Raw genomic sequence first — 16925 nt, 5'->3', positions numbered from 1 at the left:
CCGCCTTCCCCACAGACACGCCTTTCTGCCGTCAGGGCTGAGGCGCGCCGCCGCCCGTTGCCCCGGCGACGCGGTTCCGTAGTCTCGCGAGGCGGCGCCCGGCTCTCGCGGGCAGGGCGGAAGCGGCCGCCGTGTTTACACCCCGCGCTGGGGCCAGGACGCGCCGGGCCGGGCCGGGCGCACCGGCGGAGTCCCCCTCGCCCATGTGCCCGCAGCCCCCGCCGCCCATGGAAGTGATGGAGGGACCCCTCAACCTGGTGAGTGCGGGGAGTAGAGGGGAAGGGCGGCGCGTCGGGTCAGCCGGTGCCGCCGCTGCTCGCGCCTCTCAGACGGCGGGGAGCGGGTGACACCCTCGGCTCCTACCCCCAGGAGGTAACCAGGCGGAGAGGCAACCTGAACCTGAATTTTGCCGCCCTTCTTTCTCCGCCGCCCCAAGCACCTGTTCACGTCTCGTGTCGGGCCCTGCCCGGGCGGGAGCGGGGCCCGGCTCCGGGAGGGAGGGGAGCGCGGCCGGTGCTGGCCCGCCGAGGCAGCGCCGCTCCGTGCCCGGGAGCGCGGCGGGCGCGGAGCCACCCTGGGCGGCCTGGAGGCGTGTGTGCTTTCGCCCTGCGAAGGCGAGGGACAAGGAAGTTGAGGAAGGAAGCCTCTAGAGGAAAGGTCTAGATGACACAGGCCATGTCCATGAGAGTATCAAGAGTTTTGGAGGCTCGTCAGGGCCCACTACTGGCTAAGTGCTTCCTTGAAATGTTTTGAAACCTTAAATCAGTAATTGCTCTGCTTAAACTAAATTTCTAAGGAACCTGAACTGAAACACAGATGGTCTAAAAAATGCTTCTTCACAAGCTAATTAGATGTTAAACAACCTATGGGTCTGTGTCCCATAGACAAGATCTAGGTCAAGAAGAGTTAATTGTCTGCTACCTTGTGGATTTTACCCAAGCTGTATCTTGGGTATGTGGTGATACACAGAGCATTCCATTCCCTTAGAAAACAAGCTTTGGTCCAACAGTCCAGTTAAACAGAGGCAGCACACTGAAAATACAGCTGCATTGCTTCCAGGAATGAGTTGGATCTAGGAATTGTTTAGACATTGCCATGCAAACCTCAGAGACTTGTAACAGCTTAGGTTTTCATCAAATCTTATTTATGCCAGGATGGCGTCAGCCCTGACAAATTCTTGCCTACAGAATCAGTCAGGTATTACTGGATTGCTCTCCCTAGTTTCAGAAAGACTCTCATTGCAGACCACCTATGGAATTAGGGCTGACAGATGGTCTGTTTAGATCTGTAGATTGTGCAGTGAAGCAGACCTACTCGGGGTGCATTATCATCACACTGTCTCACTCTTTACTCTGTTTACTGAAAGACTAACTGAAATAAGAAACAGCAGGAAATCTCTTGTGAGCTGTTGATATCACGAGGTTCAAGTCAGGCAAACTCACAGCATGGTAATGCAGAACAGCTAAACTATAGCTATTTCATAGACATTGTAAAAACCTTTTAAAAAGTAGGTCTGGTGCATAAGAGTCTAAAGAGAAAATTATAATTGTATATTCACTAGTAAATGTCTGAAAGTAGCAACTTTTTTGGCAATATCACCAGTCAGTAATATTTCTTACTGGGACCACTTTGAAGGATTGTGGGAGTGACATGACTGTGACTAAAGGCTGGTTTATGATCTTGTGACCACAGTAGGAGCATGCAGTTACCATGCCTGTCTAGCTCCAGGCTGACAATAAGGTCAAGACACCTCTTTGTAATGGATGATACAGGAAAAAGAGTTGCTTTACACACTTCATACACAAAATTATGAATTTGACTGTGAATATGTTCCTACTGCCTGAGAATGTCCCAAGTTTTCTTGAAACTGCTGTGCAATATAGTAATGGATCATCATATACAGAAAAGTGACACATCCATTCAGGTTGTGTCAAGCATCATGGAAACTCCTTATGGTAAGAGGGTTGAATGGGTACAGTGTCATGCCTACATTTTTACAAGGATGTAAACAGGAAGGAGTAACTAAAATTTTGCAAAGCTCTTCTGTTTACAGCCCCTCTCTGCTATGGAGCTTTAGATTGACAGCAACATTCAGGGAAGGTGCCAACTTCCAAAATAAGAATGTTCATTTAAGTTTTTGATACTATCCAGTGTTACCTGTTGCACTCTTTTCCCATGAATTTCTTCTCTTACCTAAATGTAGTTCCTGTGAATTGGAAAATCACAACTTTTCCCAAAAATGCCAATGAGGAAAAAAAAAAAATAAAGCTACAAAAAAAAAAAAAAAAACCAAAAAAACAGGAAAACCAACCAAAGCCACCAAATCACCCAACACCTAAACTACAAAGTGATTTTTGGATACAGTGATCATAGTAATTTAATTGCTATCAATGGCTTAAATACAAGATACTTTCTCTCTCCCAATATATCACGGCTTGCCAATTTTCACAAAACTGATTTTTCATCAGTTAAGGCTTTTCATTAGAACTTACCACAGTACTTGAATCTTGTTTTGTCTTGTAAAAATTGTTCATTAATTGTGAATTGGAGCATCTAGTCTTAGTTACTGGAAAGCATGGATAAAGTCCTCATTTTCCTGGCCAGTTGATCTGACCTCAAACCCAAACAAACAAACAAAAGTAAAAAAACACCAAAAGGATAAAACAAAACAAAAAGAAAGCAACCTACATTCCACCCCTTACACTTTAATGCCATATCTTATATTCTCCTGGCTTCAATTATGCTATTTTTCTGAAATTTCTGAATGATACATTTCCCTTAAAATAATATTTTACCTTTTTGGAACTGAGTCTTCTTCAACCTCACAAATAAAATTTTTAGGTTATGCCATGGAACTTAAAACCAGCATGAACTAAGTGCAGTCCTTGTACCAGCAGACAGCCATATAGCAGGTACCTAGCCCAGTTGTTTACTTATTTCACACATAATCCAGATGCAAAGAAACTCAACATTATTTTCACACTGTAAAAGTGTGAAGATAAGTGTTTTTATGAACAATACATGTTTTTACAGAACATCTTGATTACTTCTCTCTGCTGCTTACTGTAGGGGCAATTCCTACTGCTATATGATTTAGGCAAAGAATTTTGATCCCACATCCAGATCTAATTCTACCCTTAGGTGTAGGAGCAAAAGTTACAAGTCAGGAAGCACAATCACATGCTGTTGACTGTCAGAAGCTTGAAAGTAACACAGTAAAAGTGAGGTAAATAGTATTAACCTCAGAAAGAGACTAGAAATTGCTTCTTAAACAGAGTTTGACACCCAGGACTTCATAAATCTGTAGATTCTACTTTAACAGCTCAGAATTGTCTTGTATCTAAGGAACCATACCACCTCTACCTTGTATTCTTCCTGTAAAGTAGTAGTATTTGTATGGTTTATAATAAAATGCAGTCCAAAATCTGGTGAATATTTATCACCTCTAAGTTTGCTGAAGCATAAAGGACCCAGCTTGAAGAGCTGCTGTTTAAGTGAAAACCAGAAAGCATAGACCAATAGCTGGAGTGAGAATAGTGCAAAATGTGTTTTCCAAGAATCTTTATAATGAAAGCTTTTAATATTAATACTGCTAGCCATTGATAGCAACCATTCTAGTGCAAGCCAATCAATGGTTTACTTTAACAAATTATTTCAAAGTGAGCTATTACTACATACACACAAAGGCAAAAGATCAAGCAGAATCAATGTGCAATATGGAAGTGAAAGAGGAGAAAATAACCTATGAAAACACCTATGAAAGTTTATACTGGAGACCAAAGAATTTAAACCACACGTGCTAATGTGTTTGAGATTTAATGCCAGCTACACGTCTGTTATTTTCATTGGAAAACCAGGAATATTATGTTAATCTACAGAAACATCCATGGAACCCCACTTGTTTTCTTGGATTTTTTTTTCAGTCTTAACCTGACAGCTGCTATACTTGATCTTCCAGTGTAAAATGAAACAAAAAAAAAAGGCAGATGCACTCAATTCTGGACTCAAATTAGAGAGAACAAGCTTGTAAGGTAACAAAAGGGGACATATCACTAGGTAGACATGCATAACACAAAGTCTGTTTTTAACGTGGTGGTGGGAGAACCGAAGGGTGTAAATCCATAGACACAGCAGTGTATCTGAGTAAAGGGACTGGAGGTGCTTCAGATACTCAGCTGATCAGCCAGATCAGATTTCCACCTTGGAAAAGCTCGACCATGTTGTTTGCAGGCACGTAACTGCTGTAAAAGCACAACACAAAACTATTCCTTGAGGCACATAAAAAACAACTTGCAGCAGCTCCCAGTCAAGAACATAATTAGCTAAGTGATGGGTGGTTGACAGGTATTATTCCTCACTGTACCTGTACTGTTTGGGTACCTACCAGCAGTGCCTTTCTGTTGTGTCACACTGGCATTATATGCCTGTCATCAGGCCACAGAGTTCAGCTCTGAGTAAGCACGACCTGCAGTTTAAAGGCCCAAATGAAGCTGTCTCAGAGAAGCTTGGTGAGACAGACTGAAGGCGCGGCTGAAGCCTTTCTGCCCCACTTGTTTTGAAACTGTTGCTCTTGGAAGCTTGTTTACTGGACAATTTGTTGTAATAGTTCAGATGCTCCTATTGAGAGATAGCTCAGTTGCTGTAACAGCTTGAGCCTTGTGGTTTAGGGCTATGTACAGAAGCCTAAACTGGTTTTGTTTATCAGGGCAATGGAAGGGTTCTTGCTTAGCTTGTAACCTGCAGTTAGCAAGACTTGTGTAGCACCAGTTGTGACACATTATACATACAGGGATAAGAAGAACATTGCAGAGGCAGCTGAGAACTGTAGGCACACAAACTGTCTACAGGGGGAGGTGATGGAGTCACTGTCCCTGGATAAGGAAAGACTTGACAAAGCTTTTGATAGTCTCAATGCTATGGTCTAGGTGACAAAGTAGTGTTCAGTCATAGACTGAACTCAATCTCACTGTCTTTTCCAAGCTAATTCATTCTGTGAGTCTGAAAATGGCTCTGAAAAACAAGTTGAAGCATTTAGTGCTTTTATCATACTAAGTGGATGAAAAGGAACTGAATGAGCTTGGTTTGACTATGCAGTAGGTAAAGGGAGACAACACCTTACTGAAGGTGCAGGTGACCAGGGAAAGGGCTGCAGCTCTGCCTGTATGGTGTTTTGAAGACTCCAACTAACTTGGGCAGTATGAATGCAAGCTGGGTTCATTCCATATCTTTTAATTACATTTGCATGGTGAGGAACTAATTTTATCTGAAACTTGGAATGTGTTGTTAACACACATGTAGTCAATTAGAGCCATTCAGTCAATTAATGGAAGTTGCCTAAACAACTGGTTGCTTGTCTGCCTCTATATTTAAAGTCTAATACTACTGCTTACCTGCAAGTTAAACTTTAACATCTTTACAATTCAATACAAAGTGAGTGAGGAGTCTGTATTCTCAACATTAATAGTCTCATGAGAGTGTCACATATTTGCTTTGCTCTTTAGGTACACTAACCTATCATTACATAGTTGAGTCACTCTTCTGTCAACCTGGCTACAGGCTTTCATAAACAGAAAATTGAGCTAACGTGCAACTAGTGGTCTTGGTTGAACAGCCACAATGGGTTCTGCCATTTTTTGGTTGATCTTTAATCGTTTTCCTCTACAGAATACAAGTATTTAAAAATGGGGGTTTGCTTCTCTTGGTAAAGCCACACCATTACCATTTCTTCAGTCTTACTGCAAATATATTCTAATTATTTAGCATAAGTTACAGTACAACTCTTTTATTATTTTTACTTTTAGTGCAACTGCCAGTAAATACAAGCATTTTCCATTGTCACCCTGATCAAGGTTGCACTTTTTACAATAAATGGATGGCCATAGTTTATTCTTGGACCTATCACATCAGGTTTTGTACTTGTAGTCTCTCTTCATTACATTTTTTCACTGCATTTGAGGACATACACATTCAAACCTTTCTAAATTCACCATTTCTAGGTAAGAAAGGGTTTGAAAGAGGCTTCTGTCAGTGTAGCCTCTGACAATTGTGTGTGGGATGGGAAGAACCATGGTGCATCACCTCATCCCACCCTTTGTGGGTGCTGCTGTAAACACCCACATGGAAAACACTTAGCACTCTTCTGGATAATAGAGAAGCAATGCAGTGTGCACTTTGACTGTTTAAAATAGAAATCAGACCTATATACCTTAAGGAAACAAATCCTAAAATGGATCCCTCATCTCTCAAAAACCCCTTTCCTCCTTGTTTTCAGCAGTAGGAGAGCACAGGTATTAATATTTTCTGGCAAGAATAACTGGTATGCACAGTCCATAACATGAAATAGATGACAGCAACATCAAACCATGGTTTCATTTAAAACATTTACAAACAGAAACTTCTTTGCACTTTCATCAGGCCCCATCATTTTATCAGCTGTGTTTCTCCTGCCTTTGGCATTTTTAAGTAAAGTGCTGTTATCTGTGCTCCATAATTCCATTAAAATACATCATTTTCTGGTGAGTCCTTTGTAATATACAAAGAAGGCTGTAAGCTTAACATCTTAGGCAAGGCTTTGTCCAGTGAAGAGCTGTTCCCATTAGTGGAACAGAAAAAAACAAAACATGCTTGTCTCAGCTACAGGACCACTGTTGCAAATGACTGCTCTTAGGAGAGGACAGTAGGCTACTCTATTTGCAAATGAGTACTACTAAATCTGCCTTTTAAAAATAGTGTTGAATCAAACAGGCTTTTTCCTGTTATGCTCCTTTCCACAATAGCTAGCCATCAACTAGAATTATGGAAAGAGTGGCAGCTTTCCCTCCTTATCCTTGCAACCTAAGCCAGAATTATACTGTGGTAGTCCATTAAGTCCTAACAGTGTGCTATGTCTAGAAAGAAAACATTGATATTTTTTCCTTTGAGGGAGCAGTAATAAATCTGGCAAGTGGGCCTTGTGGATTTATTTCTCACAGCCTACAGTCACATCATTATTTAATCTATAGTGGGGAAAAAACCAACAAAGAAATGGGGCATTAAATTTTGGTTAAAGAAAGATGAAGGTAAAGATGAGACTCTCATTGCTGTTCTAGAGGTTTGATTGGGGTTTATTCTGCTGTTCAGAGATTACATAGGTAATGGTTTGGGCTAGTCAGGTGGAAAGATCAAATAAGAGCACTTCCCTAGAATAGCAGTACAAACTTACTAAAGTAGGTGTCATCTCTCAGCATCTCAACTGCATTTAGAAAGTGTGTGGGAAAACATCTGCCTTACCTTCTGCAGTTAGTTCAGAATGCTTGTAGTCATACAGCAAGGCTTACACAAATCTCTCAAGTACCAAATATATTGTAGCAGGGTGAGGAAACTTTTTAGCTTGGCCATCCTTTGCTCACACTTGCTTCCTCTTACAAGAGTCAAGTTGTTACACTTGTCCACTGGGCCTGCTGGCAATTCCTGCTCACCAGGGTTGGGAGGGATATTTGAGAGTAGTTGTCAACCTGCTTCCCCTTCTCCATTCTATAGCTTTTTAATAAATTATGATTATTCTTACACTTCATCCTACATCAATTTCCAGCACTGCAAGTAGAAGAGGAAAGAGAAATCAGATCTGTAAACCCACCACAGTCAAGCAGCAGGTGTTTCTGTAATCACAGCAGTGAGACCATAGTCAAAGCAATCCTGCTTGAATCTGCTGGGAACCAGCATTACAACTCCAGCATTGTTGTGTAAATACTTTCCTCTAGCATGACATCAGACCAGGGATAAATTTGAGAGTAATCTTCTCTTTATGACAGAGGACGAGTTCTTCCATTGCCAGTTTTATAATGGGATGCAGACCACTCTAAGTTCAAAATAGATATTCTAACAGTGGTTGGAAGCTGCATGGCTGAGTGTAACTGAGCACTAAGACTAAACCCTCAGAGTAGATAAGATGTAGAAGCTCATCCATGATAATGGCTAGTAAGCATCTACTTCTGTTGCAGCTTCATCACTTACTGCTAGGAAACAGCACTACTACTTTCTTCAAATTGTTTGTTGTTAAATAAGCTACTGTGAAAGTGAAAGAAATTCCTTGGTCCTTCCACAATCAACTGATTGGAATAAACACAGGTTAGAATAAATGAGCAAGTATTTTCTTGTCAACTTGTCAGGAAAAGATAGAAAAATAGGAATTCCTTGCCCATGACTGACTGCAAAACAGCTAGTTTTCTCACAGAGGGCTGTGCTTAAAACTGATATTTTTCTGATATGGCTCCTGTTGTTTCCATTGGGAAATCTGTTGCATCGGAGTAGGATGGGCTGATATGTATATTTTGATGTAAGGGCAAGAAAGGCATTGTGACCTTGTCATTAGAGGACCCTAGGTTTTGGTTTAGCCAACATCTATGGACTGTAGTTTTCCTCATTTTATTCAGAGTTCAGCCCAACTTCTTCAGACTCCTTTCAGCTTCACTGAAAGTTCATTGAGAATGGAAATAATTGCTCAATCAAATAAGAACTAAATGTCCCCAGATGTTCTGCATATGCATAAGTGATTTGAATAAGATCATACTCGAGCTGTTTAAAACATACATTAATAATCTTTGAAAACAATGGGACTCAAATTCTTATATGTAGAAACTAGTAAATGGAACTTTTCCTCTGACTTGTTGAATTGCTTTCTTAGCTCTTCTGTCTCTGGCTATTCTGTTTCCTCTTTCCTTGTTTTTTTTAGACCTGCCCATGCAGTTTGCAGAAGCAGCTGTATCAATACTAATTTACTGAAAAATTGTTTTGCACAGAACTAGCTCAGGTGTTTTTATATCCATGACATAACTATTTGTAATAGGACAAGCTGCCAGGGAATAACCAAGGACATGGCTCTATCTGTGCTGATACTGTTTGTTCTTGTCAACGGGAAATAAGTTATCTTTCTGCCATATGTCATTTGTAGGAGTCCATAGAAAAAGGCCATAAAACAGATGATTTTCCAATAGAAAAACTCTTTCTCTGCTAAGATTATTTAACCTAATGGTAGAAGAAATGGGAAATGATGACAATGCTCTGATAATTCAATGAAAGTGAGGAAGAAGAATACAACAAATTATATTTCTTGTGAAGAATCAAGGAGTTGTGTTTTAGGTTTTTTAAGTACATACCATATTGGCATATGAAATCAGTTTTAGTGAAGCCAAATGTCTTCATGGTGTGATGTAACTTGCAGAGATTGCTTAATGACAGCTGTTGCCCAAACAGGTGTTTTCTCTACAAGTCATTCTCTTCTGTGATGTCAGAGTTGTTAAGATTCTGGTAGAACTCTGGACTTACTATAATACTGTAGAACATAACTCCACTTGTCAGACAAAAATGACAAACTGGCTTGCATTTTGGGATTTGTATTTTAAATGGATGTTAATATCAGTACCATGTAAGTATCAGTACCTGATGTCTGTTTACTTCAAGCTCAACATGTAGTAAAGCAGTCCTGAGCTGTGTGTGTAACTGACAGTCTCACCAGCTAGCACTTGTAGCTTTTCACATTATGCAGCTTGTCGTGGAGGAAGGGACTTAAAATCAACGTCTTGTAGTAATGACAAAGAAGATTTGCTTTCGTGAATGTTGCAGTGCTGGTTATGCAATAGTTTCTCACTGAGCATATGCAAATACTTGCATCAAATGCTTGTTTTCAGCAGCATTAGTCTGTGTTGGTTGTTTACATTAGTGGTTTACAAATACTAGTATAGATTTAACTGTTGTACAGCAGCAACCTGATTTTGATACTTTTTACTGTGGCTGTGCTGCTACCATTAATTTTTGTAAGGTGCAGACAAAAAAAAGCAAGTTATTCACCCGGGGCAAAATGTCTTGGGGCAGCAGAAAATGTCAAATCAGCTCTAAGGTGTAATAGAACAATTCAAATATCTTGCATTCTGCCAGGCAAATTGGTCCAAAATACTTAAAATTCCTCATAACTTCTTTTGGCCTAATATTCTTTTTGCATCACTGTGGTAAATATCTGCCTAGAAAGGCAACATTTGCTTTCTGAGGAGCAGCTTCAAAAGTATTTTGTTGTGTACACAACAGTTTTGCTGCATTAACAAACTTCAATAGACTCTTGTAAGATAGTATTGAAAAAGTTCAATTACAAAACTTGGAAGGGAGTGAAGATCTGAAACTAAAAGCCTGAGAACTGGAATCAGTACAGGTTTTTCAGATATACTGGTTGCTTTTAAGACAGGTATAACTATTTGTCCCTTAACCCTCATAGATGTAATGGTTTTTTTTCTTAATTTTAAGGCTCACCAGCAAAGCAGAAAAGCAGACCGCTTGTTGGCAGCAGGGAAATATGAAGAAGCAATTTCTTGTCACAAAAAAGCTGCTGGTGAGTAGGTTATTTCTCACATTTTAGCTCTAAAAATCAGTTTCTAGATTTGTATGCACCAAGTCTGCCTTGAGTTCAAGAAGTGCTTGTACAATGCTCTCAGGTAGATGGCATTCTTAGGGTGTCCCTCACAGGGCCAGGAGTTAGCCTTGATGGTCCTGCTGTAAGTAGAATGTCTAGTTACTTGCAAAATTTTTATTTTTAAAATGTGAGTTTATTTTTCAGTCCAGATCAAAAATCCATTTGAATTTTTTTTCCTTGTCTGAGCAGCTAAAGTCAGACATTTCCAAAGTTGTTTTGATTGGGGGTGATTATCACTGTGAAGGCAATTTTTGACTGAAGATGAAGCCAGTGCCTTGTGGTATGCACAGGCTGAAGTTGTGTACCTGCTCTAAGCCAGTTTCACTGTATACTTTGCAATTTCTTTACTGCTTTCATGGGCCAGGTCACAGTAGTAAAGGACAAATGTTTGCTTACAAAACTTCCCTTTCCTAATGTCTGCATCAAGGCAGCTAAGAACAGGTGATGAGCTCCCCAGAACTCAAGCAAAGCAGCAGATTGCATCACAGACCTCAACACTGCAGGGACAGTCTGTCCCCTGTGCAATCTTTTGTATTTACCTGTTCATTTAAATATCCTGCTTAATTTTTTGTGCTGGAGTCCTTCAGCTCTCTGACAGTGTGTAGCTACTTGGCAGAAGAATAAAGGAGGTCTGAACTGGTGCAACAAGTAGGACATTTTCAGTGATAGGGCTTGTGTAGAGACAAAGTAAATGGCTGCTCTGAACATGGTAATCTAGAAACCAGGCATTTTCACTCCATTCATAAATACTAGAAAACCCTGTAAGGTGTGAAACTAATAGTTTCTTTGGTATTTATGAATACTTAGAGTGATGAGGGGTTGCACTTACATTCTAAAATGCATACTTTTTGTTTTCTTTCATTTCATATGCCAAGACAAAACCCATAAATACACTGGATATTTCTTGCTTTTCTTTGTCTGGTGGTTCTATGCCATTGTTTTGCATCATTCTAAATTTGGTTGAGAATTTTTCATACGTTGTCATTTTCAGCACTAGTAAGATATGCTCAAAGCTTTTCTGGAAATTGCTGCTGTTCTAAAAACAAACTGGAGTGACCCAAGCCAACAGGATACCATAGGAAAGGTGTAGTTGGTATTACAAGGTCTTACAGTAATTTTTTCAGACTTCTGAAAAACAGCAGGTGTTTCTAGCCACTGTAACTTGGTAAATACTTTCCCTCTAGACTGCTGCCTTTATGTGGGGATTGAGCACACAGGTCTGAAGCCTTTTCTTAGCTTTTCTGGAAGCGTTCAGGTTTTTCAGCCATGCCATAAGTGCTGATGGATGTTCTGTCCCACAGGGTACCTAACAGATGCAATGAAGCTGACCCAGTCGGAGCAGGTGAGACCAGAGCGTGGCAGATGCCAGAACCAGCCACAGCCCCGTGGGCTGCCCATGTGTCCCATTGTGTCTGATCACACCCCTCCTGGGCATTAGCCTCTGCAACATTTTCTGAACCCTTGGCAACTCCACCAGGAGTTTCACAAGTGTGGTAATACTAATCTTCATAGACAGTTTTTCCAAGTTCATGTGGACCACCTTTAGAACAACAGCCCTGATACCTTTTTTTATTCATTGCACAAGTTTTATCCATAGATGTAGTAGTGTGGTCTGCTCACGAGTTCTGTACCAGCAGGCTTTGAATTTAGTCAATATTATGAAATCAAATAACCCTTGGAGATCAGACACCTGTCTTTGCTCTAATGGGTCATTCTTGTAGAAAAATGGTCATTCACCCAGGTGAGTTAATAACTGCTGTGCCACTTCCTTCATTAAATATGGCTGAATCACTTGGGACCATACCTGGCCTTGGTGCAATTTGCTGCTTCATTTTGGGTGTTATTGATATGTCTGCACAGATACCATCGTAGAACCCTACAAAAAGTTAGCATTGTTACATCAGAGTGTGGCTGTGCATGCCAAGTGAATCTCTTCATTCTTGGTGTTGGTCATAGGTCAGTTAAACTCTGGGTGCCTCTGCCCAGAGGAATTGTAGCCTGGTTAATGGTTATACAAACAAAAAGACTAGTAGTTATGCTAAATTTGACATATTTGAATCTGTTGCACTGTACAAGCAGAGAGCACTTCCTGTTGGATTTAATAACAAAAGCTCCCCCCCCTCTGGCATGTGGTGATGCTGTTTATGTAAATATTTGCACACATGTATTTCAGTGTGTGTGAATATGTGGGTGGGATTAGGGATCATTAACTAAATTGTTTAATCTTGTTCTTACTCAGGCTCAGCTATCACTGGAATTACAAAGGGATAGTCATATGAAACAGTTACTGCTCATCCAGGAGAGGTGGAAAAGGGCAAAGAGGGAGGAAAAGCTGAAAGCCCAGCAGAGTGCTGACAAGGAGGCAGTTGCACATCTTCAGACTTCTTACAAGCCATCTGTTGAAGACTCTGATGATCAAAACATACTGGTTCCTGTTGCTCAGAAATATCGCTCTTCCACAGAGAAACATTCACAGGATATTCGGGGTGTCTTTGACAGGGACCCAGATACACTTTTATTTCTGCTTCAGAAAAAAAAGGAGCCAGTGGAAGCATGTATTGGAAGTAAAGCGCCAAAAGATGACAAAACAATAATAGAAGAGCAAGCAACCAAAATTGCAGATTTGAAGCAGCTCATAGAATCTCTTATAGCTGAAAATGAGAGATTAAGGAGAGAGAATAAGCAGTTAAAAGCAGAAAGAGCTAGACTCCAAAAATCTCCAGTAGACAAGGAGTTGGATGTAGACACTGACTTTGTCGAGAAGTCAGAGTTGTGGGGTCTACAGCAGCACTCAGAATCTGCTTCTTCAGCTGCAACTTGGCAGAAGTTTGCAACAACTGCTGGGAAGGCAAAGGACATTCCAATACCCAATCTTCCTCCCCTGGACATCCCGTCCCCTGAACTCCCCCTACTGGAACTCTCTGACGATATACTGAAAGGACTGATGAATAGTTAAAACCCAGGAAAAGTGCTCAGTCTAGTTACCCAAACTTCAGAAAAGGGAAAACCACTAGGACAGTGGTGATCTGAGGGCAGAAACATTTACCACAATCCTACTGTTGGAGAAAAGGCATTAAGCAACTTTGTTACTGTGAAATACACATCATATCTGATTTACTTCATGTAAGTTAAAGGTACCATAGTTGGTATAACATGGTGAGCTCTTTAGTCTTTCTCCCAGTATTTCAAACCAAGTGACTGCCTGGAGAATGTTTCAAGTAACACAAACCTTCAGGGTTTTAAAGTATGCCATAAGTAATAGTTATCTATAATGCCATAAGTCATGGCACAGAACCTAACTGTTATGGTTGCCAGTCGGCCGCCACTTCATATTGATAAATGCTTTCTAGCATGAATTTAAACTGTGCATTTCATTATGCATAACTTTGTTAATTCAGATACAGTGCAATTTATACACCTCCTAGATGGATTTATGTGCCACACTCTGTATTCCTGACCACATTAACCTCAAGTCAGGAGAGATTTTAATTTCCATTCTATGAAGGAACCAACTTATTCATTCTGTCAATGTGGGGTTTTTTTTGGGGGGTATCTGTTTACATAACTAATCAGGGTGCATTGAATCTTGCTATTGGTTTCTGTATAAAGTGACATTGTTTAAAATGAAAAATCTATACTTAAGGTGAAATACCCTTTTTGTTTTCAGTGATGCATGAATGGAGTAATTCTAGCTGGCAGTATTTGATTGAAAAAGAAATTGTTTACAGCTTAACCTGATTCAAAAAGGATAGGAAAATAAAAGCCAGGTGTTTTGACACCGTCTGTTACATCTGTACAAATGTTGCCAAGTATAAAGAACAAATTAAGACTTCTGCTACGTGTTAGGATACATGTACAACTAAGCTTCCATGTTTCTCATCCAGCAAATTCAAGAAAGCTGGGATGAATTCAGAGGACCTTGCCCACCTGTGGAGTGACCTGGCTGACAGCTGTGTTTCAGCCCTGCAGAGTGCTGGAGTGTCAGCTTCATGGGTTTGCTGGGGTGCAGCCCAGCAGGAGCTGTGGGAACAGTGCTGAGGGTGCTGGGTCTGAGCAGAGCCGTGCAGCCTCCTCACACTCTTTCCTTCCAGCATGGCTCAGTTGCTGCCCTGGAGCCCAGCCAGGGCTTTCCCAAGAGGTTCCAGTATATAGTGGAGGCATTAATTACCTTCTGCTATTCCTGATTAGTGAAGTGTTCAGTATTGCAAGCTATGCCATATTAAGTTATACTTGTGATGTTAAATGTGCTTTCTAAGAGTGCATTTTTCTTTCAGAGTAGACTCAAAAGTGCAGCAAGAACATCTTAGTGCTGTGCAAATTCTCCCCTTACCTCTGTATGCATGGTGTCTTCTGTGCTTGAAGGAACATAGGGACTGGAGGTTAGAAACAGAGGTAAGACAACTCCCTTAGAGGAGGTACCTTGTGCCGAATTGTAGCTGGAATCTAATCTTGCTGGGGAAATAAAAAATAAAAAGCTATTTTTCAGTTGGAGCAGCTTAGCAAATAGCTCTCTCTATCTGAGATGAGGTGACCTGTTCCAGGTCAGGCCCAGCTCTCTGCTCCCACCAGTCTCTGCTGGCCCCTACCTGGCTGACTATTCCAGAGGAGCATGGTGTTTCTAGTCATGTAAGTAAAGCAAATAAAATAGCATGTGCTCACAAGATGGAAATAAAATTATTTAAGCACCTACTCATGCTACTTCTGGATTGGTAGCTCAGAGTTAAGTACAAGACTAACATGTTGGTGGTGTCTGCAAATGGCAGCTATAGGAGCTGAAGCAATTTTTAAATCTGTTGAAGTCGGGATTCTTCAGAGGAGGGAGTGTGGGAATTACAAGCTCTACCTTCTTGATTTTAAGACTAAATTGTCCCTTCATGTGTAACTGCATAAACAAAATACCAGATCTGAAAGAAGCTGCTTCTCTGTTGGAAGGATGGCCAAGTAGGGGCAAAACTCCAGACTGCCACTTCTGAAAGTGGTGTTAAAACCTTTCTCCTGCAGTGCAAATGTTTCTTTGCTCTTGCAGTGTGCATACTCAACTGCTGCTGAATCCCAACTCCAGGTAGTAAGGCTGAGCACGGGGCATGTTCCACTCTTGTAAGTAACGCTGAATTTTTTTAAGTAAGGGATTCTTCAGTCTGAATCCAGAGCTAAGCAATTAGTGCATTGGAAGAAAGGTAGGTTGTCCAGAGAATACTCACCACTAGAGGACAGGTTTTACAGATTCATAGCAATAAACCTAAGGAAATTCTTCTCCCATGGCTGTCAGCAATTAATTTGTGTCATTACAATGTAAAACTGTTTCAAGTTTTTAAACCTCCGAGCGGGGTGTGGGCGGGCACGGTTCCACGGTGCCGCAGCCGGTGTCCAGTGTCCCGCCAGATCCCGCAGATCGCTGCAGCCTTTGTCTGCCAGCGGCCGCCACCTGGTGGAATCCAGCGCCTGGCTCGGCTCTGCCACGCCACAGGGACCTCTCTCTCTGGCCATGCCCCCGCTTTTGTCACCCCAAACTGATGGGCTCGGTGCCCAGCCTGGAGAGAGTAAGGAAGAGGTGTGCTGCAGGAATGCAGAAGGCGACCCATGCTCGGAGAGCTGTAGCAGCAGCAACGGAGCCGTGAGACACTGCTTGTCACACGCCGCGTCACCAAAGCCTGGCACAGCACACAAACATTCCCGGGGTGCTGAGTCTGGGCTGCATTGTTTTATAATGGACAGAATTAAGGAATCCTGTGGTCTGTTATTTCCAAGTGTCTCACCAAGAACCAATTTTAAATATATATCCAGACGCTGACTTCTATTCATAGACTTTGCTTTAACCACAGAAACCACCCTTGTCTTGGCACACAGAAATACTGGCCCTGTTGCATATTGCCAACATATGCTATGCCAAAAGAAACTGTAATAATCCATCCAGTCTCTGGCTGTATCACCACAAAAAGAGAAACCAAAGAAAGGCAACTGGGAAGCAATATGGAGTCTCTTGAGAATAAAATGTGCAGACTTCACCACTAGCAGTTGCTACTTAAAATGATGGCTAAAACCAAAATACAGAAGTGTTGGGTTTTACATTTTGCTTTTTTTAAAAGGGGGAAAAAAAGGATTTTTTTGACTGCTTCCTCTGAGAGCATTTCCATGTTCAGGAGCTCGGGTAGCAAACTCCTTCCTACTGTCCTCTCAGCAGCAGCTCTTTAGCCATCTGCAGTTCCTGGTGACCTACTTTCAGTGACAGGAGCTACACCTTACCTAGACTCCCTCCTTTGCCACAAAAGGTTGGATCTTGAGAGATCCCTTCTAACCCAGCACTGTACGTGGAAAAAAGCAAATACAGCCAAAACAGCTAATAACATCCTGAGCTGGGCTAAAAGGAGAGTAGAAAACAAAATCAAACTTCAAAAGCAATCAGAGCAGTGGTGTGGCTGCCAGAAGCCAGGTACAGGCTGGATGTTACTTGCCACACCTTTCTGCCTGAGTATGAGGACTGTGCAAT

At 41.4% G+C, this 16925-nt stretch overlaps 1 protein-coding gene across 4 annotated transcripts; it reads left to right on the top strand.

Annotated features, from left to right (window-relative positions):
• Positions 1–98: 98 nt before the first annotated feature.
• Positions 99–15695, top strand: NRBF2 (nuclear receptor binding factor 2). 4 transcript variants are annotated; one of them, XM_079313264.1, is made up of 4 exons: positions 99–257; positions 10273–10357; positions 11740–11780; positions 12678–15695. In XM_079313264.1, exons 1-4 carry the CDS (start codon positions 204–206, stop codon positions 13392–13394), a joined length of 897 nt encoding a protein of 298 aa, XP_079169390.1. In that variant the 5' UTR covers positions 99–203; the 3' UTR covers positions 13395–15695. The 4 variants fall into 4 exon arrangements, with proteins under 4 accessions (XP_079169390.1, XP_079169391.1, XP_079169392.1 ...); XM_079313267.1 differs by lacking the exon at positions 99–257 and adding an exon at positions 8084–8106; XM_079313265.1 differs by lacking the exon at positions 11740–11780 and having other exon boundaries at positions 110–257.
• The last annotated feature ends 1230 nt before the right edge of the window (positions 15696–16925 follow it).

Source organism: Erithacus rubecula (assembly GCF_903797595.1).
Source record: "Erithacus rubecula genome assembly, chromosome: 9".
In the NCBI taxonomy this organism is placed as follows: Eukaryota; Metazoa; Chordata; class Aves; order Passeriformes; family Muscicapidae; genus Erithacus; species Erithacus rubecula.
Note: the sequence above shows the minus strand (reverse complement) of the source record. Positions and strands in the feature narration are given on the sequence as shown.